The sequence below is a fragment of the Eschrichtius robustus genome, chromosome 15, assembly GCF_028021215.1.
Source record: "Eschrichtius robustus isolate mEscRob2 chromosome 15, mEscRob2.pri, whole genome shotgun sequence".
In the NCBI taxonomy this organism is placed as follows: domain Eukaryota; kingdom Metazoa; phylum Chordata; class Mammalia; order Artiodactyla; family Eschrichtiidae; genus Eschrichtius; species Eschrichtius robustus.
Genome location: NC_090838.1, coordinates 54,273,534 through 54,299,587, shown reverse-complemented (window position 1 = coordinate 54,299,587; position 26,054 = coordinate 54,273,534). Strand labels below are relative to the sequence as shown.

General features: G+C 36.0%; 1 protein-coding gene across 3 annotated transcripts in view; it reads left to right on the top strand.

The window, feature by feature from the left end:
• The window catches only part of WDPCP (WD repeat containing planar cell polarity effector), a 369,317-nt gene that overhangs the window by 126,836 nt on the left and 216,427 nt on the right, over positions 1 to 26,054 (top strand). For all 3 annotated transcript variants that reach the window (XM_068564387.1, XM_068564386.1, XM_068564385.1), the window contains exons 7-9: positions 10,733 to 10,847; positions 13,430 to 13,563; positions 17,072 to 17,263. In XM_068564387.1, coding sequence (XP_068420488.1) covers positions 10,733 to 10,847; positions 13,430 to 13,563; positions 17,072 to 17,263 — 441 coding nt within the window. The remainder of the gene's footprint in view (positions 1 to 10,732; positions 10,848 to 13,429; positions 13,564 to 17,071; positions 17,264 to 26,054) is intronic.

The following is a 26,054-nucleotide window of genomic DNA, read 5'->3' as shown; positions in this document are numbered from 1 at the left end:
TCACAGGAGTCCTGCAGGATATTTTAAAATTTCAAGAAAAACACAAGACTGCTGCTGGATTCTACACAAACAAGTAGCTCCAGGTAGAGCAGATTTTCAACATTAGAACACACTAAATTCCTTTTGAGGAGGTCATATCTATATGAAGCTGGTTTTTTAGAGCTTGCTGTGATAAAAAGCAAGTACCACACAAGAATTAACATAGAACACAATGAGGGTTAGGGTTTCCAGTCTGATTCCAAGGTTTGAGAAGTTGTGTAGTGCCCAACTTCTAATAGTGCACACATCCCATTAGTAAGTAATGTGGTTATTTAGGAATTAAATAAAAATATTTTTCTTTCAATCTCTGTGTGTTATGTTTTCAAATGGCTACCAAGTTTTTGGGATATAAATACTTAAATTGTTTGAATTCTGTTACTTCTTTTGGACTAGGAACCATAAAAATTTCTGAGACACAAAGGGTGCCATGAACTGAGAAAGTTTGGGAGCCTCTGGCATAGAGTTGGATCCCATTCCCTCTGGCCTTCTCAGAACCCCACATGATTGTCCCTTCTCTTACTGGTGGAAAGTGCAAACTGCTCCATTCTTCTTGGTTTCAAATCTTGGCTTATTAGCTGTGTGACTTTGGGGAAGTTACTCCACCTGCTTGTGCCAGAGTTCACTTAACTATAAAATGAATATAAAAATACCTAACTCATAGGTTTATTATAAGAATTAAGTAAGTTAATATATTTAAAATGCTTAGAAACAGTTTTTGCCACAGATACCTGCTTTTTAAAAATAATCCTTTCTGTCAAATGGACCTTTCCAGTTACCTTAAAAATTTTTTTAAATGTTTGTTTATTTATTTGGCTGTGTTGGGTCTTAGTTGCGGCACGTGGGATCTAGTTTCCTGACCAGGGATCAAACCTGGGCCCCTTACATTGGGAGCGCAGTCTTAACCGCCAGACCACCAGGGAAGTCCCAAACTTGAAATTTTTTAATTAAACAAAATTTTTATTGTAAAAAACACATAAAATTTACCATCTTAACACATCTTTAACTGTACAGTTTGGTAGTGTTAAGTATATTCACATTGTTGTGAAACATGTCCAGAACTTTTTCATTTTGCAAAACTGAAACTCAACCCTTTAAATGACAACTCCGTTCACCCCTACCCCCAGCCCCTGGCAACCATCATTCTACTCTCTGCTTCCATGAGTTTGACTATTTTAGCTACCTCATGTAAGTGGAACCATGCAGTATTTGTCCTTCTGTGACTAGCTTATTTCACTGAGCATAATGTCCTCATGGTTCATCCATGTTGTAGCATGTGACAGAATTGTCTTCCTTTTTAACGCTGAATAATATTCCACTGGATGTATGTACCACATTATGTTTATCCATTCATCTGTTGCTGGACATGTGGATTGTTTCCTTCTCTTGGCTATTGTGAATAATGCTGCTGTGAACATGGGTGTACAAATAGCTCTTGAAGACCCTGCTTTCATTTCTTTTGCTTATATACCCACAAATGGGATTGCTGAATCAGATGATAGTTTTATTTTTAATTTTTTTGAGGAACCTCCTGTTTTTCATAGCTGCACCATTTTACAACCCCTCCAACAGTACAGAAGGGTTCCAGTTTCCCCATATCTTCACCAACACTTGTTATTTTTTTGTTTTTTGTTTTTTTTTGTGTTCTTTTTTTTTTGATAGTTGCTATTTTGTGGGTATGAGGTGATATCTCATTGTGGTTTTGATAGGCATTTTTCTAAAGATTAGTGATGTTGAGCATCTTTTCATATGCTTGCTGGCCATTTGTATATCATCTTTGGAGAAATGTCCATTCAAGTCCTTTGCCCATTTGTTAATTGGGTTTTTTGATTTTTTTGTTGTTGTTATAGGAGTTTTAAAAAGTATATTTTGGATATTAATCTCTTGTCAGATATATGATTTGCAAATACTTTCTCCCACTCTGTAGGTTGCCTTTTCACTCTGTTAATTGTGTCCTCTGATGCACAAAAGTTTTAAAGTTTTATGTAGTCACATTTGTCTATTTTTGCTTTTAGTGTCATATCTAAGAAATCATTTTCAAATCCAACGTTATGAAGCTTTTCCCCTATGGTTTCTTCAAGGAGTTTTATGGTTTTGGGTCTGAGTCCAGGTCTTTAATTCATTTTGAGTTAATTTTTGTGTATGGTGTAAGGTAAGGGTCCATCTTCACTCTTTTGCATGTGGATATCCAGTTTTCCCAGCACCATTTGTTGAAGAGACTGTTCTTTCCCTATTGAGTGGTCTTGGCTCTTGTTGAAGATCATTTGAAGATCATATTTGTGAGGGTATATTTCTGGGCTCTCTATTCTGCTCCATTGGCTTGTAGATCTGTCTTTTGATAGTACCGTACTATTTTGATTATTGTGGCTTTATAATATGTCTTGAAATCAGGAAGTGTGAGAACTTTCTTCATTTTCACAATTGTTTTTGCTATTTGGAATTCCTTGAGATTCCTGGTCAACTTAAATAGGCTCTACTCTTTTCTATTTAAACAAATAAACACAATTAGTATTCATCTCAGGTACCACCATGTCTTATCCATTTCCTTCAGAATCAAATTTCTCAAAAGAATTTCTGTTTGGAGTCTCCATTTCTCTATTGCTCACTCAGCATTTAACCAACTTCAGCTATACTTTTCTCATGATTACACTGAAAACCTTTTACACTGAGATTACAAAAAACTCTCTGTATCACTAAATCCAATAGACTTTTTTTTTAAAGCATCATCTTAAATACACAGGAGGATTCAACACTACTGACCACTCCAGTGTTCTTGAAATACTTTTTTCTTTTAGTTGTTGATGACACTTTGCTCTTCTAATATTCTTCCTACCGCTCCAGCATTCTTCTCTGTGTCCTTTTCAGGCCTATGCTTCTTTCCCCTGTCCTTGAATGTTAGGGTTCCTCAAGGCCTAATTCTAAGCCCTCTCCTCTTTACTCTGAACTCCTGGGTTATCAAATATATATTCATAGCTTCAGTGCCCCCCACCTGATGGATGAATTACTCAAGGGATTAAATTATAGATAAGAAGGCTGATTGGTGAGCCGAGAATTAGAACAAAAGCAAGGAAGTGTTCTTACAGGATATTTCTATCAGGCTATGGTTAGGGCTCTGACTTGCCCTTGGGCTTTTTCTTTCTTGACAACTGGCATTAGTTATCAGAGTCATATCCCTGAACAGAGTTACAGACATTTGGTACAGGCTTCCTCCAGGCTCTGATCTGAACTGTGCACTGCCCACCACTCCATTTAAAATATCTGACCTGGTCCTCATTTGTTACCTTTTCTTTATGAGAAAAGTGTTGATTAGATTTTGAGAAGCTTCCAAATCATCTGCTTGTTGGAGACATGGAAAACACCTTTGCTTCCACAGCAACTCGTTTACAGGTGCTTTGTTCAGGGGAGCCTCCATGGAACTGGCTAACATATACAGGTGCAACAACCACAGTGTCTCCAGACATTGCCAAATGTCACCTGCTAGCCAGAATCATCCCCACACTTGAGAACCACTGGTTTAGAGGGAAGCTGGTTTAGGTTGAAGAAGGAGCTGGAGAGAAGAAAACCCGATGGGCTACTGCATGGAAATCAACTGAGTGAGAGTTAAAGGATATTAGTTCCTAAGCGGGCCGGTTGAGGGGGGACATAGGATTTGTCCTATGTCTTGGTCTCTACTTCTCCACTAATTATGAGACGTTCGGTTAGTTGCTTTACCCTTCTGATTGTGAATTAGTATGAGGATTAACTTTGTTACTGTTATTTTTTGACTTACGTACTTACTATGTACCAGAGTTGTACTGGCATTTCATATGAATTCTAGAGATGGTGTGTATTAAAGTCCTCTGTAAATTGTAAGATTTTGTACAAAAGTAATGTGCTGTCCTGTTCATTTCTTACCACTGTTTTTATCCTTTAGATCCTTAAAACTACTGGCAGGTACAAGATTTACCTTTGTACCATGTTCTTTTGTGAATTTCATAAAATATTGTATTTTCTAAGAACAATCACTTTTATTTTATGTAATTATTTTATATATATACATATATATAAAAGAGCTGGATTTAAAATTACATTAGGGATTAAAATGTAGCATCACTCATTTTATACTGAGAATAAGTGAGAAGATGAGATTTTGTAATTTGAAATAGATTTAGCAGGCAAATTTCCAGGAATGTATCTGTTCCATATGTTGAATAACATCACAGAAATCTTTGGGAAACCCCATTGTTAGCACTTCTCTATCTAGAAAAAAATATCTGTTTGTTTCTTGTCCTTTTGTTTCTTTTCCTTAGTCAATTCCCTATAGTGAGTCAATTAAATTTTTTTTCTTATTCTTGTCTTAACTACATTCACTTTTGTCTCTCTACTTTAATGGATTAGTCAGGCATGATTTCCCTGTATACTCAATAATGTTTGCTGAATGAAGGAATAAATTACAGAAAACATGTTATCTCTCTTCCAGCAGGTTATCTGTTAAAATAATCAGTGACCCTACCTTTCATTATAGATTTCCTCAGTGTAAAATTGTTTGTCTGTCTATAGTTCTGAGTTTCTCCAGAATTTATCCCATGGATTGGATTGGGGGGCAGGGTTGAGGGAGGTATTGGGTCTCAGCCTGATGCAAATTCACTGGGCCTCCAGAGGAATGGTTTATAATATTGATACTTTAAATATTTGCTTCAACCCTAGAATTCACTCCAAGGGTCATAATACTTTGTTGCCTCTCTGGATTGTAGTGTTTAGCACCTGCTGTCTCCCAAGTCTCCTGATGATTTCATGGGATCAGTCCTGGCTGCCTGTCCATGACTTAAGTCTTAAATGATGGATTGAACCTATCACCCAGTGTTGATTTCTAGTACTGATCCTGCATGCCTTTACTTTTCACTTCTCCCCAGATGTGATAATAATCACATGATCTGGGGGGGAGTTTCCTTAGCCAATGAGAATACTGAATTCAATTAAATTGCTGCAATCACCATTATAAAATAGCTCATTCACAGTTATTTACTGCACCAGTTCTTCAATACTTGAGACCATGATGTATCGGTCAATACATGATGTATGATGTAATATTTCTCTTCTTTATGGCTACTAAACTGCCTCTTCTAGGAAGCAGTCATCTGTCTTAACCAAAATCTCCACTTCTCTGAGATGAGATTTTCCGCCGTATTCTACGCATAGTCTACCAATACATGCCTGCATCATTCACCAATGTATCCCCGTCTGTATACTTGGCATATATAGGAGGCACTCGCATATTTTTGATCTACTGAGTGAATGAAACTCAGATTCTTGTGGATTCTTGTGGTTGCTTAAGTTTTGTTTTGCTTAATGATGTCATCTGGTAAAATTTTCTCTTTCTTTTCCCAGTTCCATTTCACTTCTAATTAAGTACTCAACATAAGGTTAAGAGAAACCAATTTGAAGAACCATCTGAATATCATGGGAATCATTTCTTAGTTTCTTAAAGAGAAAGCACACCTCTCTGGTTATGAGCTTATTGAAGAAAATGAGAAGGAAAAAATTATAAAAGCAATAGGAAGAAACATGGTCAGAGCAGAACTAGCAAGGAAGATACTTCCTGTCTGACAGGGTATCAGAGAAAAGGAAAAGTTTCAGTTCCTATTTTGCCTTAGTCATCTTCTGCACAAGGAATGACATTAAAATTGGAACAATATTGGGAAATCCCATGGGCTCTCTCATTTATTCATCCTGTGGATCTCTTCTCAAACTCAGATGTGCTCTGGAGGTGTCTCCCTTTGCTTCTTTGTCTGCTCTTTTTCATTTTCTGAGCTGTTGAATTCTCCAGTTCCTTGTACTGGAGTAGGACAGTATCTTGGTGCCCTTTTTCCTTCTTGTCCTGCCAAATCTTACATAGGCTTTTTCCATTTTGGAGAGCTTAAGAACTAACTTTTTGGGGAAACAGGTGGAGATACTTTCCTGTCTGGGCTAGAATATTCTTTTCCTGAGATTCAGACTTTTTTTCCCCCCCTAATTCTGGTTATCGCCATTACTATATCCAGGAATATCTTTGGCACCAGTACTTGGAAACCTTATGCTTCCCCACAGGTTGTTTTATAAAAATGCATTAATTAATTTATTAATTTGTTTATACCTTCTTATTCCAAAATCTGGTGTTAGGGATACTGCTAGGACACAAGACATTTGGAAATCTGAAATGATGGACATACCTTGATCCTAATGAGTACCCACACTAGGTGTCAATAGAGGACTAACCTGATCTTTTAACACCTCTAAAGATTGGAATGTCCCAGAGCTCAGACCTTGGACCTCTTTCTCTCTTTCCACTTCTTTTTTTCTTCTTAAGCAACAGAAATTTATTTTCTCACAGTTCTAGAAGCTAGAAGTCTAAGGCCAAGGTGTTGTGAGGGTTGGTTTCTGATGAGGCCTCTCTGCCTTACTTGTAAACAGCCATCTTCTTACTTCGTTGCCATATGGCCTTTTCTCTGTGTGTGCACATGGAAAGAGAGAGCCCTCTTGTGTCTCTTCCTCTTATAAGGACACCAGTCAAATTAGATTAGGGCCCCACCCTTATGATCTCGCCACTCATTTTTTAAGGAGAGCTTATTCAGTTCCATAACTTTAAACACTACCTTTACATTGTTGATGACTCCCAAATATAATCTCCAGCCACCACTTCGCCCTGAACTTCAGACTACTTGATGTCTCTACTTATATGTCCATAGACACCTTAAACTTAACATGTCCACACCAAACCCTCGATTCCCCCAAGCTAAATTTACTTCTCCTCAAGTGTTTCCTATCTCGGTAAACGTAGTTGCTCAGCCCAAAAACCTTTGAGTTTTTCTCTTGTATGCCACATCCAATTCTTCAGCAAGTCCCCTTTAAAATGTCTCAAATCTATCGACATAACTGTTTCCTCTAGCATTGCCATTCTAGTTCAAGCCGTCATCTTCTCTCACCCGGACCACTGCAATAGCCTCCTAATGGTCTCCCTGCTTTTACTCTTGCCCTGATCCCTCTTTAAAACATAAATTATAATTCTCTGCTGCTTAAAACCCTATGGCTTCTCATCAGAAACGTGCAGTGTAACCTGGCCCCTGACTACCTCGCTAATTTCATCCTCTGACTATCCCTCTCACTCACTCCCCACAAGCCACTCTGGCCTACCTTTCCTCAGTTGTCCCAGGCACATTCTAACCTCAGAGTTTTTGCATTTGCTGTTCTCTGCCTCAAACTCCCTTTCTCCAAATAATCATATCACTTGTTCTTTCACTTCATTAGGATCTGTACTCAAATGTCATCTCCTCAGAGAGGGCTTTTTACTTCTTTATTAGTCATTTACTTAAAACAGCATCCTCCTAAAGCCTCCATCCGTATTGTGCTTTATTTTTCTCTGTAGTTCTTATTGCTTTCTGACATTATTTTAAAACTATTTTTTGTTCTCTGTGTCCACACTCAAATGCAAGCTTCCTGAAGGGAGGTAGGGCAAGGGCATTGTCTGTTTTGTTCAATGCTGTATCTTCAGCACCTAGAACAGGGCCTGGCTCATACAAAATACTAAATATTCATTTGTGGAATGAATGAGTGAATGCATTAGTGGCTGCACCCATCCTTTGAGAAAGATTCTGAAGGAATGCCCAAGCTCAGTGGGCAGGATCCACAGTCCCCAAATCACTGCTTCTATCTCCATGTGTATATCAGTTATCTACTGATGTATGTATGCTTTCCTGCTACGCCTTGACACTTCCCCTTCAAATCCTTTCCAGCTTAAGTTCCCTCTTTTACGTACTATCACAGGTGCACTTTCCATCTCCATCCGACAAAAGTGGTCTTTTAGAAGTAATTTTATAACATAACAAGTGCTCATACATAGAAAAAGCAATTTCTATTAGGAGATGAGGGTTAGTTCATGCTAATTGTGGTGAGAGCACAAAATAACAACAAATTTGGGACTTGGACAAATTAAATTCCATAGTCCTGAAGGAACTTGCACATATCTTGGAGACAGTATCCTTGTTAAGTCAGAGCAAATAGGAAAGGTGACAAAAGATTGTAGTGGTTATAACTCACCTGGAGTCTAGTGTTCCATATCTAACATTGAGCCCAGTCTGGGCACAAGATTTTAAAAAAGAGGAATGTGTTCAGAGATGGTAAATGGTATAGTGAAAACATATGAGTAATGTTTGAATAATAACAATAATTATAATTACAGACGTTTACTATGTGCCAGACATTACTCTAAATACTGTTTGTAAATAGTAATTTAATCCTCATCGTATGAAGTAGATATTATTATATCTCATCTCAGAGGAGGAAATGAAGTTACAGAAGTTAAGTAACTCCCTCAAGGTCACACAGCTAGTAAGAGGTAGAGCCAGTGCTGATTTCATTTTGATTTGAGTCCATGTTCTTAACCACTATGTTATTATCTTTTAATATTTAAAAAGAGCACTATTGAAGAGAAACTGGGGCTACTGTAGAAGGCGGTGTTAGCCTTCACCTCAAGCTCAAGCATCGCCACCTCTTCTCAGTCCCCCAAGTCTACCCAGTATGTATTCTTATAATCGGACCAGTGACACTTTATTACACTTACTTGCTTATATCCCTACCTCTCTCTACTAACCTATATTTAACCTATTTTAAGGGTTATATTTGATTCACTTTTGAGCCACTAAATTTAGTTTAGTGTTTGGCATATAATCAACATTCAGTTTCTGTTGAATGAAAAAAATGAAAGAATGATCTTTAAATTGATTAGAACTTTCCAGTGGTAGAACAGATTTCCTGTAAGGTAATAAGCTTCTGGTCACTGGCAGTTTTCAAGCGTGGGCTGGATGCTTGAAGGATGCTTGTAGGGATGTTGCAGAGGAACTTCCATGTCATGTGGGAGTGGAAGATTAGACCAGGTTTCCTTCTAACTATGAACTATTTGATCCTTTGATGTTAATTATGATTCTTTCTCTAAACATTTAGTTAGCACCTCCTATGTGCCTGGCATTGTTCTAGGCACTGAAGATACAAAGATAAAAGTGGCCTTGCTAGTATCCATAAGGAGCTAGTAATCAGTGGATAATGAGGAAAGAGGTGCTTAAGAGTATAGGTATAAAGTTTTAGTAGATAAAAATAAATAGAAAAGGACAGATATTTGAGGTGCTTTGAATAAATGAGGAAGGGAGAAAAAAGCTATTACAAGGGGGAGAACTAGATATGAAAGATGACCCTAAAATTCCCTGAGAAGGGAGAATGTAGGGAGTAAAGACCACATTATATTATTATATATTATGTTATATAATATAATATGTTATATTGTTATGGGGGAATTCCCTAAAAGGGAACTATCAGTGTTTGTCATCAAGGTATATGGCAGGGCTGGATGTAATTCATAATTCAGTAGAGATTAATTAATTTGTGAAGTATTTTGAAATTCTTGGAACAAATGTGCCTTCTTTTATTAGTCTCCCAGACCAATAAAGTTGATTAAATTCTCCTTTCCCCTGCCCTCCGCCCCCTTTGGGGGCATTAACATGAAATGGACAATTCATTAAGTCATGTGGGACCCTTCAGTTTCTTTTCTGATTCATGTGCCTGGAATCTGTTAGATCATAGGGGAGTAATGGTCTTCTTTTTTTTATTAACCTGGTCCCTGATGCTGCTCATCTCTCACACATGTCACAATATGTCTTGTCACAGAATCATCCTCTCTAGCTGGGACATGATGCTTAGGTAGGTGGGGAAGTCCCCTGTTTTGTTTAAAATCATAGTTGTCTTTGGGTTTGGCTGGCATGTTCATGATTAGTTTACTGACAATTGGTTTTTTTCTTTCTATACCATATGCTATTCCATGATTCATCTGCTTTGAGTCTGCTGCCCTGAAGGTGAAACAATTTCTTCCAATGTTGATATTTCATAATCTCATAGATAACAAGCATACACATATGCATAGTCCTTTCAGAAGTTTTAAACATTTGGAGATGAATGAATTATGCTGCCACAAATGGAAAGGAGCAGTATAAAACCATAATGGTGATGTCCAGACATCTTCTGTTGGGTGGTTGGGTGAACGCTAATATTAATAAAGCCTGCATACTTTACTATATCTCTCCTTGAGAAGCTATTTCTGGTATGTGGTATTTATTTATGAATTTTAACATTTAACATTTTACTTTAATTGCTTTGATTTACATGTATTTTAATATTTTAGACAAGATCTTTATTTGTAGAAGTGCGGTTTAAATTCCAAATAAATTGTAATACTTGCTGTTAATATTGTAATGATGGTATCTTTTCTCTATTTAATGTGTAGCATTGATTATTGAAAGCTTAAGAAATCTTTTAATTTCTGATATAAATAGTAATCTTTGAAAACATTTCAGTTTAAGACACATCACATTTCTGAATGCAGTGCAAAGCAGTTTTTTCCACACGGTTATTTTCTAAGTATTTAGAAGATTACACTTCTAATAAACATGGACTAAATTCAGTTTCTGCATATAGCACTAATCAGTGCCCTTATTGTGTTGCATCATTTAACCACCTGTATCTTTTTACTCAGAATGTCTGTGATTGTTTTTCGAAGAAGAGAAGCTCTTTATAATTCCATGGTGTAGATGCACATGTAAATATCTGTATAAGTTGTGCATTTAGGGAGAGATTTTTAAAAGATTCTAATTCTCAGTATATCTCCCTCCCCCTCTCCCCCTTTCCCTGGTTTTAGCTTCTCTTTGGTTCAGGTGTGCTGGTGTCCTTAAGCCTTTCCGGGCCGCAGCTGGAGAAAGTGGTGATTGACAGAAGCCTGGTGGGGAAGCTCATCTCAGACACCATCAGTGATGGTAATTACCCCCATGTGCAAATCAATTGCCTACATTAACAGTGGGGCAGGAGAAATAGTGTGTCAACAGGTAGACTAATTATTACCACTGGGGACTTGAAAACACAAGAAATTGCTTGTAATAGCACAGTTACAACCCCTGGGACCCATACAAGTTTTGACTAATATTTAATATCAAAGTTTTTGTCAAGTGTTAGGCTCATATCCTTGAGTATTTTTCACTCTTTGCTTAAAAAAATGTGAACGTATTTTCAAAAGAGGTTTATTTTTTTTTGGTGTGTTGACATTTCAAATATTTTTCATTTTCACATGAATTTTGAATAATAAATAACCCAAATTTGTCAACACAGCCACCAGTAAAAAAACAAAAGCAAAAACAAAACCTGTGCTTTGGCTGTTAGGAAGATTCTCTGTTACCAAAGTCTGTGAATACTAACTTTTGAGAGAGTTGGGCAGTATTTATTTATTTATTATTATTATTTTTTAACTTTTTTAAAAAAAAATTATTTATTTATTTTTGGCTCTTCGTTTGGGTCTTCGTTTCTGTGCGAGGGCTTTCTCTAGTTGCGGCAAGCGGGGGCCACTCCTCATCGCGGTGCGCGGGCCTCTCACTATCGCGGCCTCTCCTGTTGCGGAGCACAGGCTCCAGACGCGCAGACTCAGTAGGTGTGGCTCACGGGCCTAGTTGCTCCGCGGCATGTGGGATCTTCCCAGACCAGGGCTCGAACCCGTGTCCCTGCATTAGCAGGCAGATTCTCAACCACTGCGCCACCAGGGAAGCCCTGGGCAGTATTTATAAATATCAAAAATCAATGCCAAATATACTAGATAAATCTGAATCCCATTAAGTGATACCACAATCAGTACATAATTGCTACAAAGCACATAAAAAAAGACTTTAAGCCAGTAATTGAAAAAGTAGGGTACTGACATTTATTAATCCCTAAAAGGCTCTATGCTGTGCTAACCTACGTATGTCATTTAATTAAAAAAACTATTCCTTCTAAGGTATAGTTATTTCCATTTTATGGATAAGGAAATTGAAGCTGTAATACTAAGGAACATGACCACCAATGAGATATTAAGGACTAGCCCAAAAATGACTGGGTTGAGATTTGAACCCAGGTTCTGGCTGCAAAGCCCATTTTCTTTGCACTACAGTGTGCTGACTCCTAAAGTTTTAAGATTATGTTCTTTAATTCAAGGTAAAAAAATGGTCTAAGAAACAGATTGCATTATCATTAGAGATTGAAAATTGTCAGTATCTTAAATTGAATAATCAAAGGAAAGTGTGATCTAATGGAAAGGACAGAGGTTAGATTACAGAAACCTTCCTTCTGCTGTGTGTGCTCACTAGCTGTCTCTGAATAAATCAGACACAATTTCATAGAGAAAAGCACTCTGCAGGATGGCTATCATTAGCCATATACCTGATAATGAAAGCTGGGGTTAGGGTTATAAGTGTGCCATTTCCTTTTCCTTATAGGATCATGGTGCTAAGGAAGCTTCCCTATGGAAGAGGTTCCATTTTCATATGTCTAATAATTGACCCCTTCATTGACACTGCAAATAAAATAGTGGCTGTGATGATTTTGTCATATTGATTCTCCTCCATAAGAATTAAAAGGAGACTTCCAACACTATTCATGTCGCTGAGATATCTTTTTTCACTTGTTTCTTTTATTTATACCACAAATGATACACTCTCATGAGACCATGATAACAATGTGATTTCTTGGCAGTTCTCCAGATTCTCCTGTAATTGTGTAGATATACTGTTGGTTACTGCTTGCACAGTCAGGATATGGAAGTAAAGAAAAATATATAAAACATTCAATAATTTCTTTATGCTGGGAACAATATTAAACATTTCTCAAATTCCTACTGTATGTTTTTATCAACAATTTTTATAACATTAACGGCCCTTTATGTAACCTATGAATATTAATTATCTACCTGTGTGCTTTAAAAATAAAGCTGTAGAAATATTTTTGCTACTCTTCATTATCAAATATTATTTTATATAATGTGCATATTGGATATAATATGCTTTATTTCATTCAACTAGTATACCCTCAGAAAGAAGATTCATTGATGAAAAATTTTTTTAAAAATTGGTGGAGAACACTGATCTGTATCCCTTAATAAATCCAATTTATTCTCAGATGGTTTATATCATATAAACACAGGATTAAAGGCTAAGCACAAATAAAAGTAAATGTTTTTATCTTTACATTCAGATGTGAAACGGTCTTTATTTTATGCTTTTCTTAGCCCTATTCCAAATACATCTCATTTGGAGGTTGTCCCCAAACATCAGTGTATATTGAAATGGTCTCAGGAAAAAAGAAAAAGTATCAAATCCATGCATGATTAGATTGATGATTGTTGTTTATTCCCAGTATCTTTACCATCTTTGTAAAATGTCATAATGGTATTTAGGAGACTTTAGTTATTTCAATTAATATTCATTTATCTTCTGAAAATAGTTTTTTGTAACATTTCAGTGGAAGAAACTGTTAATTCTTTATTATTTTATTCTAACTCAGTATTTGATAGTATTATCAAATCTTTTTTTTTAAGCTCTTCTCACAGACAGCTTTATCATCTTATCATTTTTGGCACAAAACAAACTATGTTTTATTCAGTTTACCAAGAAGATGGGTTCTCCTGATATAAACAAAAGACTGGAAAAACTCTCAGCCTTGGATTATAAGGTAGAGATTTCATTTTATATAGTCATATTGTTAATTATTAAGGTATGCTAGAGTATCACATGAGTTGATGTTATGCTTGTATTTATTGAATGATTCCGGATTTCAGAAAAACCAGAGTTATTATAGGATTAAGCTTGATCAACTAGAAACAGTGGCCATCCAGAGTTTTCTTTTTTTACTCTCATTATGGGGGTCTAACAGTGCCATGCTTGGAGTAATTTATATAGTACTTACGGAAGTCAGAGACAGATAATAGAGGCAAGTTACACATTCGAAAATGGTTTTCTTGCTAGTGGTAGTATATACACCATTCTCATTTTCCCCTAAGACCCCGTATCATCCTTCTAGGCAAGGATAGCTGCTCTGGCTTCCATTTCACAAGAAAAGAAAGAGAGAAGAAGGCACTTTCAAAGGTTAATAGAAATGTGTAATAAACGAAGAGTGGGAAGACTCCCCCACCCCCCACACCCAACTCTAACTGTGGAGAAAAATGCAAAAAGAAATCTCCTTCCTGTGTTAGTATCTCTCCCTTCAGTAACTCAGGTAATTTGTTTCCTTGTATCAGGGACCTTACATCTGTTAAGGCAGGATTTTTATTTTAAATGATGTATTTAATTTAAGTTTTGCCACATTACATTTTAACTGCTTGGAAGGCATACTCTCTGGTAGGATGAGTATCTAATACATTTTCCAGGCTGTTTCAGTTCAAGGCCTCTTTTCAGCAATGACTTGTGTTTGCAAGATTGATCCAGCCTCTGTGACGTGGATTTGAGACAGTTCACTGGGAACGGGGCTGATATTGCAGCTTCCTTAAACAAGATGCACACTTACACCATACCTAGAGTATCTGTAACAAGGGCAAAGATTCTTGAAAGTCAACTTTGTGTGTGTGTTTGAAAAGTAGTATTTAACTTAACCTTTTGCCGTTTTGCATTATTTCTTATTGTGACTGAGGTGGTGGTGGTATGGGAGGATTTAATTTTATTTAGTGGAAAAATCTACTCTTATAAAAAAGATTTTTAACATGGGATAAAATACATTAAATAAGTGTTTCATTGTGGTAATAAACTAAAATTTGGTTTTGTCTGCCGACTTTGTGGAGCTTCTATAACACTTTGTATATATTGATTCTTTTAAACTGAAAATCAGTGGTATTCATATATTATATTTTGTTTAGTAAAAAAAATTGGTTTAGCATTCTTAATGGGATATTATTTTCCAGAATGGCTAACTGTAGATTTACTTAAAATGTTGTTTATTTACTAATACTGGTCTTTAAAATGCACCAGTATGCATTACCTCAAACTGTTAACGTAACTGTTTTTAATGCATTTATATAAAATTTTGTATGACTAGTTTCTCCATCTTAGGTGTGGTGGATAATTTGGCAAAGTCTTCTCAGCTGAAGGATATTAGCTCCCGTTAATGAGAGCAGAGAGAAACTGTCAGGATGTCATCTTTTCTGATGAAAAGATGTGCAAAATAGACCGAGTATATGGGCCCTATACCTTGAGTAAGGGAGTTACTTATTTGTGTATTCATTCTGCCTTTAGCTTTGAGAAATTAAGCACTCCATGAGCACTCCATGTCATTTCTTTACATTAGAGAAGTAGCCTGCTTCCCTTTGGAAAACCCATGGATTTCATTTTCTGGTTCAGTATTTTAAATATAGTTATTTAAATACTTAGTAAAAACTGCCATTTGTCCATTGGAAGGATGTTTTAAGAAACTTACTCATTTCACTTGCCCTCTTGAGCATCGTGATAGAACACTGATGCCATTAATACTCATAGCAAACATGAAATTTCAGATAACATGTATGATTTGCATTATGTGAGGATTGAAAGTGCCAGCTCTCATCTAGAAATTCTTAAGTAACATGTTTACATGGCAGGTAGGACATCAAAATAATGTAGGTATATTTTTAAGGACTTAGCAATTCCATTGTGGTATTTCTCTTAAGAAGATAGCTAGTTAAAATAGTGATATTGAGAGCTTAAATATAAGAATTTGCACTTCAAAGCATAAAGTACATCTGTGTTGTCTGTCATTGCACATTTGGATTTTAAAACAAGGAAATAGTGTAGAGTACTATAATTCTGCTTTTCTTTACAGCTGTACCATAATTTAATTCTTTTAGATTGAAACAGTCTTGGCAAAGAAAAATGTAGGGGAAATATCCTGAAAGTGTTGACCTTTAACAAGTTTTCCTGTCTACATTTTAAAAATCCAATTCAGTTTATTTAACAGTGAAGGGACAGGGACAGTGCAAGGAGTTAAATGTTTACCATGAGAGAACAACATTGGTAATTACTTTGATTTCAGTTCCTTTTGATGTGCATTCAGAGGATGAAGAGGTCAATAATATTATGGGCATGCAAATAGAAAAGGGTTCCTTTTGACCATATTAAAAAAAAATGGCAGAGGATTATTAAAGCATTAACCTTGATTTAATGGCCTTGGTTGAGTGGTGAGATCACAATTTGGATGAGTCTGATTATTTACTAAATACAATACATAAATGCAACGGGTTCTTAACACCCATTGCACTCTGGCATTATCGCATTACTGCCATCCTTTGTTGCCTTGCAGACAGGAATATGAAAGCAATCTGTCATGTAGTGAGACTGGCTCCAGAAGCATTTCTCTGATAAGAAGACCCCCTGCCCTTTGCTAGTGTCTGGTCCAGTAGGCTTAGCCATGCGCTTAATCCCCAGAAAGTGGTTCGATTATTGCTGACCAGCAATGGCAAGATAGTTTTTTTTTTTTTTTTTTGGCTTCCAAGCTATCAACCTTCCATTAATTCCTTAAGCAGAAATACGGTGCAATCTATATTTCCTTGGCATGTGTCACCCAGATGGTGCCGTGCTTATGTTTTCAAATAACCATGTTCCAAAATAACATAGTTTGAATAATAAATTCTACAAATCCGTCCTAAGAAAGAAAAGCATAATTCTCAGAAGCTGCATAAACTTTTATGCAGCATGATGCTGTGACTTATCCCTTTATGCAGAATTTTTGTGTGTATGTCTCATATATTCTTTAAAGTGATATTTGCCTCAAGTTGTTTTTCCTTTTATTGTTGTCAGTCATTCAGTCATTGTTAACATGTTATGTCTTAAACAGTAGTCAGACACTCTTGGTCAGCAGTACTGAACTTGTCATTTAATACAGCCGGTCTTAAATCCTGTGTGTAGGTCGATGCTGTCAAGCAACCATGACTGTACATTTTGGTATTGATTGGGATTGCTACGGCCAATTCCTCCCTAACTCACATTTCTCCTTTTCCTTTCCTCTGCTAAAAGTGGGGAGAATTTTGAACATATGTCTTTTTTATATATGTGTCAAAAGAATTTGGTAAATTCTGACACCTCCTTAAGCACATGTTTAACATGCATATTTACTTGCATTTATCTACATTTACAGATGCTTTAATTTTTGCAATACTTTGAGGATTTTGCATTTTAAAAATGATCCTTGTCTGCTTTTTTTTTTTTTTAACCATTAGATTTCCTATTATGAAATCCCTGGCCCAGTAAACAGGACAACACAGCGTCGTCTAGCTATCAATTGTGTTCAAGATATAGTTGTTTGCTGGTGGCCACTGGTCAGTGATGATGCTTGGCCTTGGGCCCCCATTTCTTCTGAGAAAGACAGAGCCAATCTGCTGCTCCTGGGTTATGCTCAAGGAAGACTGGAGGTAAATCTAAAGCAAATATATACATTTTATTGAAGAGAAAATAAAATAGGATTATTAGTTTTCTATTCTGAAATAAGTGTGAATACTTTTTAAAACATATAATTTATTTTCCAAATATTCAACAGAGGAAATTACATATGAAATGGGATCCTTTAAAGTATCACATCTGGAGGATACACAGTTTCAGGACTTGTCTGAATAGCATAGTGATTAATATCACAAGCTTCTGGGTTCAAATCCTAGCTTTGCCACTACCTAGCTCTCTGTCCTTGAGCAGATTACTAACCTCTATGGTTTCATTATTTGAAAAATAAAGTTAACGAAGATAAACGAGTTAATACATGCATTTAGAGCAATAACTACATATATTAAACTCTCAATTACTATTGTGATTCTTGTCATTATCATTATTAGTACTGTCATTACTGTTTGCTCATGATTTCATGCCTATCGAAGCTATGTTATCAACCACCTTCTTTAAACTTCAGTTAGGTAGCAAACATTAGTCAAATGCCTATTTTCTGCAAGACTCTGTGGTGCCAAACCATGGCTGGGGCAAGGATTTGTAAGAAGGGCTTTAGAAGAGTGCCTTCTCAGTCTAGTTTCCTGCCTGGGACAGGAGCACCAAAAGGGTTAATCTAAGAGGTGCAGACAAGATCTTGCCCTATCTATTCCTGACAGTGGTTCCATCATCACTCATTATCACGAACCTATGGCTATTTTCACCTTGTATCAGTACTTTGAGTATGAAATTCTGCTTCTTTTTTAATGTAACTTAAAAAAAAACAACCTCCTCCAACCTGTTTTTTTTAATGTCTTGGCTTGGGTAAAATAGTATGTTCCTGTATTTTCTCTAAATCCATTATCTTTTAGGCTTTAATTTTTTTAATTTTTCAGAATTAGTATTCTGAGATATAATGAACAAGTACAAGTTTTCTCTATCCCTACCTACCTCTTCTGGTTTTATAAATTTACAGGCTATCTTTTAAGACCAAAGAGTCCTTTTTAACTAATTATTTTACCTTTTTCTGGAACTTTTCCAATTTGTTGTAGTAACTAATACCACTTGTAATGCTTCAGGTATGGATTTTGTGAGGATAAAGAAGTGCTTTATTCCTATTCAATTCCTGTTCATGCCCACCATTTTATTGATCTTGGGTCCAGAAGCGAACTGAATAAAAGACTTAATCAAAATGACTTAATATAATAAAGCCAACTAGAATTCTTTTAAATGCTCTGTTTTATAATAAAAGTAATAATAATATAAATCAGCCTTTAGTTTTACATTACACAAATTACCTTTATTTGAAATGAGTTTATTACCTGAAATTAGGGCTGTTCAGAAAGGGTTTACGTATGGTCTATGTACTTCATCTCCTGGTGTCATCTAGTTTATGGACTTCAGAGTTGGATAAACCTCGGTTTGCCTGTTGGTTGGACCATATACTGTGTGACTTTAATCAAATTTACTTCCTGTCAGCTTCTGCCTGCTTTTAACTAATACTGTGTTCTTTGGCCTTGGGTAGATCACCTACCCTCTCTGACTGTAGTTTTCTAATTTTTAAAATGATGGATTTAAACCAGATAGGTCCTGGGCAGCTCAAAAAAGTGCACATCTGGATTCTGAAGCACAGATCTGATTTAGCCATTGCATGTTCAAACGCCTTCAGTAGATTTTGAAACTAAACTTAGCCTCGGCACTGAAAAGGTCCCCCTGACTGGCCCTGACTTACCTTTCCAATGTTATTTCTTTATACAAATCTATGTTCTAGCCAAATGGTTTACTCACTGCTTCTTTATTTCCCACCTCCTGTCTGTACAAATTACTGGTATTTCTACCTGAAAGGCCCTTCCCTCTCTCTTTTCACATCATTCATCAACTACTGAGCATGACTATGGAGTAAGCACTGTATTTCATGCCAGGGGATATAAACACAAAACAATCCCTGCCCGCAAGGATCTTAGTGTCTACCAATGAGAGACAAATATGAAAACGTGTGAGTGCACTAAAGTGTTAAATAATGCTGTGGATAGAGTATGTGTAAGCTGTAGAGGAGCCAGTGGGGACTGTTTCTACCTAGAGAGATAATAAGGGGGGAACTTTAAAGAGGATTTACAATTTGCTCAAGGTTGGTACACAATTTTACTTTTTTTACTATCCTTTATAAGTTTCATATCAAAGTTGTACTACCCCTATGGAGTGATTTGACTAGCTTTTCTCTTTTCTCCTCTCTGAACCAGTGCCAAAAGGAATTATGTGATACTTGAATGTTTGGTAAAACTCATATAAAACTGCCTGGGTGTGCTGTCTTTCAAGGAAGGTAGATTTTTTTATAATTGATTCCATTTTTCGAGGGTTGTTTGTTTTTCGGGAATTCTGTCTTTTCCTTGAGTCATTTTCCTTAATTTGTATTTTTGGAAAATTATCCATCTTATTTAAGTATTTGAATAGATTTTCATGAAGTTGTATATGATACTTGCACCTGATTTTTAATTGTTCACCACTGACTGCATAGCTAATTTTTTGATCATAATATATTAAGATATATAATTCATTTTTTTTGTCAAGTAGCTTTTGTCTTGGATTTGGCTCTTTCAATCAGTCTATCAAAATTAAACTGTTAGAAAAATTTGTAAAGATTTCTTTTTCAGAACCTCACGTGAACTTCTATATGCAAAAGGTGAATGGCTTTTGGAAGAACTGTCTGGGGAAATAATTGTTTCTTTGTGTGTGTGTGAAGACATAATCTTTAATTGTGAATTGTAGCACATTTTTTAGGGTAACATTAACTAAAACCACTAGTCTATAAAAGTAATATTCAGGCATATGGCTTTAAGTATTTTTTCACTAGCGACCAATAGACTTCTTGAGCTAATCCTCGGAATAAGAGATACGATATACTCTTTTTTTTTTTTTTTTTAATTATTATTTATTTATTTATTTATTTTTTGGCTGTGTTGGGTCTTCGTTTCTGTGCGAGGGCTTCCTCTAGTTGCGGCAAGCGGGGGCCACTCTTCATCGCGGTGCGCGGGCCTCTCACTGTCGCGGCCTCTCTTGTTGCGGAGCACAGGCTCCAGACGCGCAGGCTCAGTAATTGTGGCTCACGGGCCCAGCCGCTCCGCGGCATGTGGGATCTTCCCAGACCAGGGCTCGAACCCGTGTCCCCTGCATTGGCAGGCAGATTCTCAACCACTGCGCCACCCGGGAAGCCCCGATATACTCTTAAACCCTAAAATTCAGACTAAAAAAGTAGCAGCCTCATAGAGAAGAAATTTAATCTTTGCATCTATTAAATGATAGAACTTAAAAAAATAATTTCCCACCCAATTTCAATCAGAAAAGATAGTAAGCTTTTATTTGGACAGTAGCAAGATCCTAGAGTAGTGGTTCTTAGCCTTGGCAACACATTACAGTCACCTGCAGAGCTTTTACAAAGGAGCCCACCCAGACCAGTTATATCAGAATCTCCAGAGGGGGAGGAGGCATCAGTATTCTTTTACAGGTTCCCTAGGTGATTCTCATGTGCATCCAAGTTGAGAACCACTGCTTTACAGCAGACTGGAAAAAAATTTTTAAGCCATCTTTTTTGCATAACAGACCATGGAAAGGATAAAGCCCACATACTGAACCAAATGAGAGTGTTAACAGTAAATTCCAAGTAGAAAATTGGCTTACCAAGCAGCAAAAAAAAAAAGAAAACAAAGGAAACATAGAAGTAAGCTCTCTGTGACTGAATTATCTGTCTTTCAGAGGAGGAACATTTCTTAATTTATTTTATGGATATTAGAAAACTGCTGGTCTAATTTCACACTGCAGAGCTCTAAACAACAGTACATATCTTAATTAGAAGCACAGAACAGAGAGATTTATGTAGTCTAGGGGAAAAAAATTTGTTTTGAAAAATATACAATAGTATGAAGAAAAAGAAATTTTTTATCAGTAAAATTCATTTAAAAATAGTTTTTAATGGTGCTTGTATGGATTATTGTACATAGCATGGTAGTCATTTATACTTAAATTCCTCACACTCTTTATACTTACATTTGGAAAAGGTGATTACCGTCATCATAGAACTATTTAGTTCATTAGCTTTGTCAAAAATGTGGTGACAACACAACTTACTCTTTCCTGACCTTTGTATTCAAGCAGGTGTTTTAGCTTTTCAGCTGTATGGATTTGATAATGCTTTCTGAGTATGGCAGTAATTTCAAGATATCTTACTCAGAAAAGGTCACTTGAATTTGTTTAACCAAATTAATCAAAAACACATAAGCAGAGCTATTAAACCTTAAAACCTGTTGTCAGGGCTAGGGAAATATAACCTCACAAAGGTAACTTTTTTCCCATAAAAATTAAAAACTAATTTTGCAGTGATTTAGAGGACCAGCCAACTGATGGGAAAGTCAAAATGTGACCAACTTTTTTAATACAGTATAATTTGATAAAAGAAGTATTCAGAAAGCATTATAAATGCATTCAACTGAAAAGCCAAAATATTTAAGAGACATCTCTTCCAAAGAAATGTATGAACTGTGTTAGCTTTCAACCAGATAACCAAGATTTTCTATTTTAGGGATGATTTTTTTTTTTTTAAATCTCTTTATTATAAAGACACTAAGGAAAACCACAGAGACTAAATATATAGTTTAATGAGCTTTTACTAAGGAAACACCCCTGAACCACACTCAGGTCAAGAAATAGAACTTTGCCAGGCACCAGAAATAGCGCCACGTACTCTGTTTTGATCTCAACCCTTTCCTGGTGCCCCAAAGTAACCTCTATTGTGACTTTTACACATTTTCTCATATAGTTTTTATCACCTAAATGTGCATCCTGCGAAACTGTAGTTTAATATTATCTATTTAAAACATGTTAATGTGTCTTTTAACTCTCTTTTAATCTGCAAGTTCCCGCTCCATCCCTTTTTTTTTTCATTAAAATTTATCTGTTGAAACTGCAGTGTCCCACAGTCTGGATTTTGTTGTCCCATCGTCATGGTGTGGTTCAACAAGTTTCTTTGTCTTTTGAAAATTCTGCAAGTTAGTAGTCAGTTTTGTCAAGACTGTGTGCAAAGGAGTGCTTTGTAATCAGAAGGCACATAATGTCAGGTTCTCTTTCTCTCTTTTGGTTGTCTCTCTTTTTTGATTTTAGCAGCTCTTGATGCTTAATGCCTAGATCCAGTAATTCATGACGGTTGCAAAATGGTGATATCTAATGATATTTTTTTTTTATTAATTGCGATACTTTTATAATGAGACACTTCTACTCATCTCCTACTTATTTTCCCAGCGGCTGGATTCATATAGTATAATCAGGATAAGCATCTGTTTCTTTTATTTACTAGTTTTCAAGATTGAATTGGTTCCCTATCACTCCCTGAAGGTAACCAATTAGTTTTTGTTTTTTTAATAGCATTATTAATTCATGGATTTAAACATTCTTGACTTAATGGGTTTCATAAATTGTAATTTTTGTCCTTTTGAAAGCTCAGATTCTTAACTTTGGGCAGTGGGAGTCTCCTCAAGTTGGCTCCTCTTCTTGTCATGACCTCAGTAGTCTCGGGTAGCTTCCCTCTGTCTGGTGTAACAATATGTCCATGCTTTCTTGTACATTTCCTGCTGCAAACCTGGAATTATCCGTTTCTTCAATAACGTCTGGTTTCTGGATCACTGAAGAAATCAAAGAGCAAATCAAAAAATGAATGAGACATTTTTTGAGACAAATGAAAAAGAAAACACGATGATCTAAAACCTATGGGATGCAGCAAAAGCAGTTCTAAGAGGGAAATTTATAGCGATACAAGCTTACCGCAGGAAACCAGAAAGATCTCAAGTAAACAACCAAACTCTACTCCTAAAGCAAGTAAAGAACAAACAAAACCCAAAGTTAGTAGAAGGAAAGAAATCATAAAGGTCAGGGCAAAAATAAATGAAATAGAGACTAAAAAAAAAAAAAAAAATAGAAAAGATCAATGACACTAAAAGCTAGTTCTTTGAAACGATATGCAAAACTGATAAACCTTTAGACAGACTCATCAAGAAAAAAAGGGAGAGGGTCCAAATCAATGAAATCAGAAACGAAAAAGGAGAAGTTACAATAGACACCACAGAAACACAAAGGATCATAAGAGACTACTATGAAGAACTACATGCCAATAAACTGGTACAGCCTAGAAGAAATGGACAAATTCTTAGAAAGGTACAATCTCTCAAGACTAAACCAGGAAGAAATAGAAAATATGAACAGACCAATTACCAGTACTGAAATTGAATCAGTAATTTAAAAACTCCCAACAAATAAAAGTATAGGACCAGATGGCTTCATAGGTGAATTCTACCAAACATTTAGAGAAGAGTTAACATCTATCGTTCTGAAACTATTCTAAAATATTGCAGAGGACAGAACACTTCTGAACCTTTTCTATGAGGCCACCATCACCCTGTTACCGAAACCAAAGATATCATGAAAAAAATTACAGGCCAGTATCACTGATGAACATAGATGCAAAAATCCTCAACAAAATACTAACGAACTGACTCCAACAATACATTAAAAGGATCATACACCTTGATCAAGTGGGATTTATCCCAGGGATGCAAGGATTTTTCAATATTCACAAATCAATCAGTGTGATACACCACATTACCAAGTTGAAGAATAAAAACAATATGATCATCTCAATAGATGCAGAAAAAGCTTTTGATAAAATTCAACATCTATTTATGATAAAAACTCTTCAGAAAATGGGTATGGAGGGAACATACCTTAGCGTAATAAGAGCTATATATGACAAACGCACAGCTAACATCCTACTCAATGGTGAAATTCTGAAAGCATTCCTTCTAAGATCAGGAACAAGACAAGGATGCCCACTCTGTCCACTTTTATTCAACATAGTTTTGGAAGTCCTAGCCACAGCAATCAGAGAAGAAAAAGAAATAAAAGGGATCCAAATTGGAAAAGAAGAAGTAAAACTCTCACTGTTTGCAGATGATACGATACTATACATAGAAAAATACTAAAGATGCTACCAGAAAACTAGTAGAGCTCACCAATGAATTCGGTAAACTTGCAGGATACAAAATTAATACACAGAAATCTCTTGCATTCCTATACACTAACAACAAAATATCAGAAGGAGAAATTAAGGAAGCAATACCATTTATCATCACATCAAAAAAATAAAATACCTAGGAATAAACCTATCTAAGGAGGCAAAAAACCTGTATTCAGAAAACTTTAAGATACTGACGAAAGAAATCAAAGATGACACAAACAGATGGAGAGATATACCATGTTCTTGGATTGGAAGAATCAACATTGTCAAAATGACTGTAGTACCCAAAGTAATCTACAGTTTCAACACAATCCCTGTCAAATTACCAATAGCATTTTTCACAGAATTAGAACTAAAAATTTTTACAATTTGTATGGAAACACAAAAAAATACGAATAGCCAAAGCAATCTTGAGAAAGAAAAGCAGAGCTGGAGGAATCAGGCTCCCTGACTTCAGACTATACTACAAAGCTGCAGTAATCAAAACAGTATGGTGCTGGCACAAAAACAGACATATAGATCAATGGAACAGGATAGAACGTTCAGAGATAAGCCCACCCACCTATGGCCACCTAATCTATGACAAAGCAGGTAAGAATATACAAGAGAAAAGAAAGTCTCTTCAGTAAGTGGTGCTAGGAAAACTAGACAGCTACATTGAAAAGAATGAAATTAGAACACTTTCTAACACCACACACACACACACACACACACACACACACACACACACACACCTCAAAATGGACTAAAGTCCTAAATGTAAGACTGGACACTATAAAACTCTTAGAGAAAAACATAGGCAGAACACTCTTTGACATAAATCGCAGCAATATCCTTTTGGATCCACCTCCTACAGCAATGAATGTAAAAACAAAAATAAACAAGTGGCACCTAATTAAACTTAAAAGCTTTTGCACAGCAAAGGAAACCATTAAAAAAATGAAAAGACAACCAGCATACTGGGAGAAAATATTTGCACACAATGCTACCGGCAAGGGATTCATTTCCAAATTATACAAACAGCTCATTCATACAGTTTAATATCAAGAAAACAACCCAATCAAAAAATGAGCAGAAGACCTAAATAGATATTTCTCCAAAGAAGACATACAGATGGCCAATAGACACATGAAAAGATACTCAACATCACTAATTATTAGAGAAATGCAAATCAAAACTACAATGAGGTATGACCTTACACCAGTCAGAATGGCCATCATCAAAAAATCTACAAACAATAAATGCTGGAGAGGGAGTGGAGAAAAGGGAACTCTCCTGCACTGTTGGTGGGAATATAAATTGATACAGCCACTATGGAGAACAGTATGGAGGTTCCTTAAAAAACTAGAGTTACCATATGATTTTGTAATCCTACTACTACTGAGTACATCCAGAGAAAACTAATTTGAAAAGGTACATGTACCCCAATGTTCACAACAGCACTGTGTTTACAATCGCTAAGACATGGAAGCTACCTAAGTGTCCATCGACAGATGAATGGATAAACAAGTTGTGGTATATATACATATTTGTGTTTATATATATATATAATGGAATATTATTCAGCCATAAAAAAGAATGAAACCATTTGCAACAATGTGGATAGACTCGGATAGACCTAGAGAATAGTGTGCTTAGTGGAATAAGTCAGACAGAGAAAGACAATACTCTATATTAACACTTATATGTGGAATCTAATAAATAAAACAGATTAATATTACAAAACAGAAGCA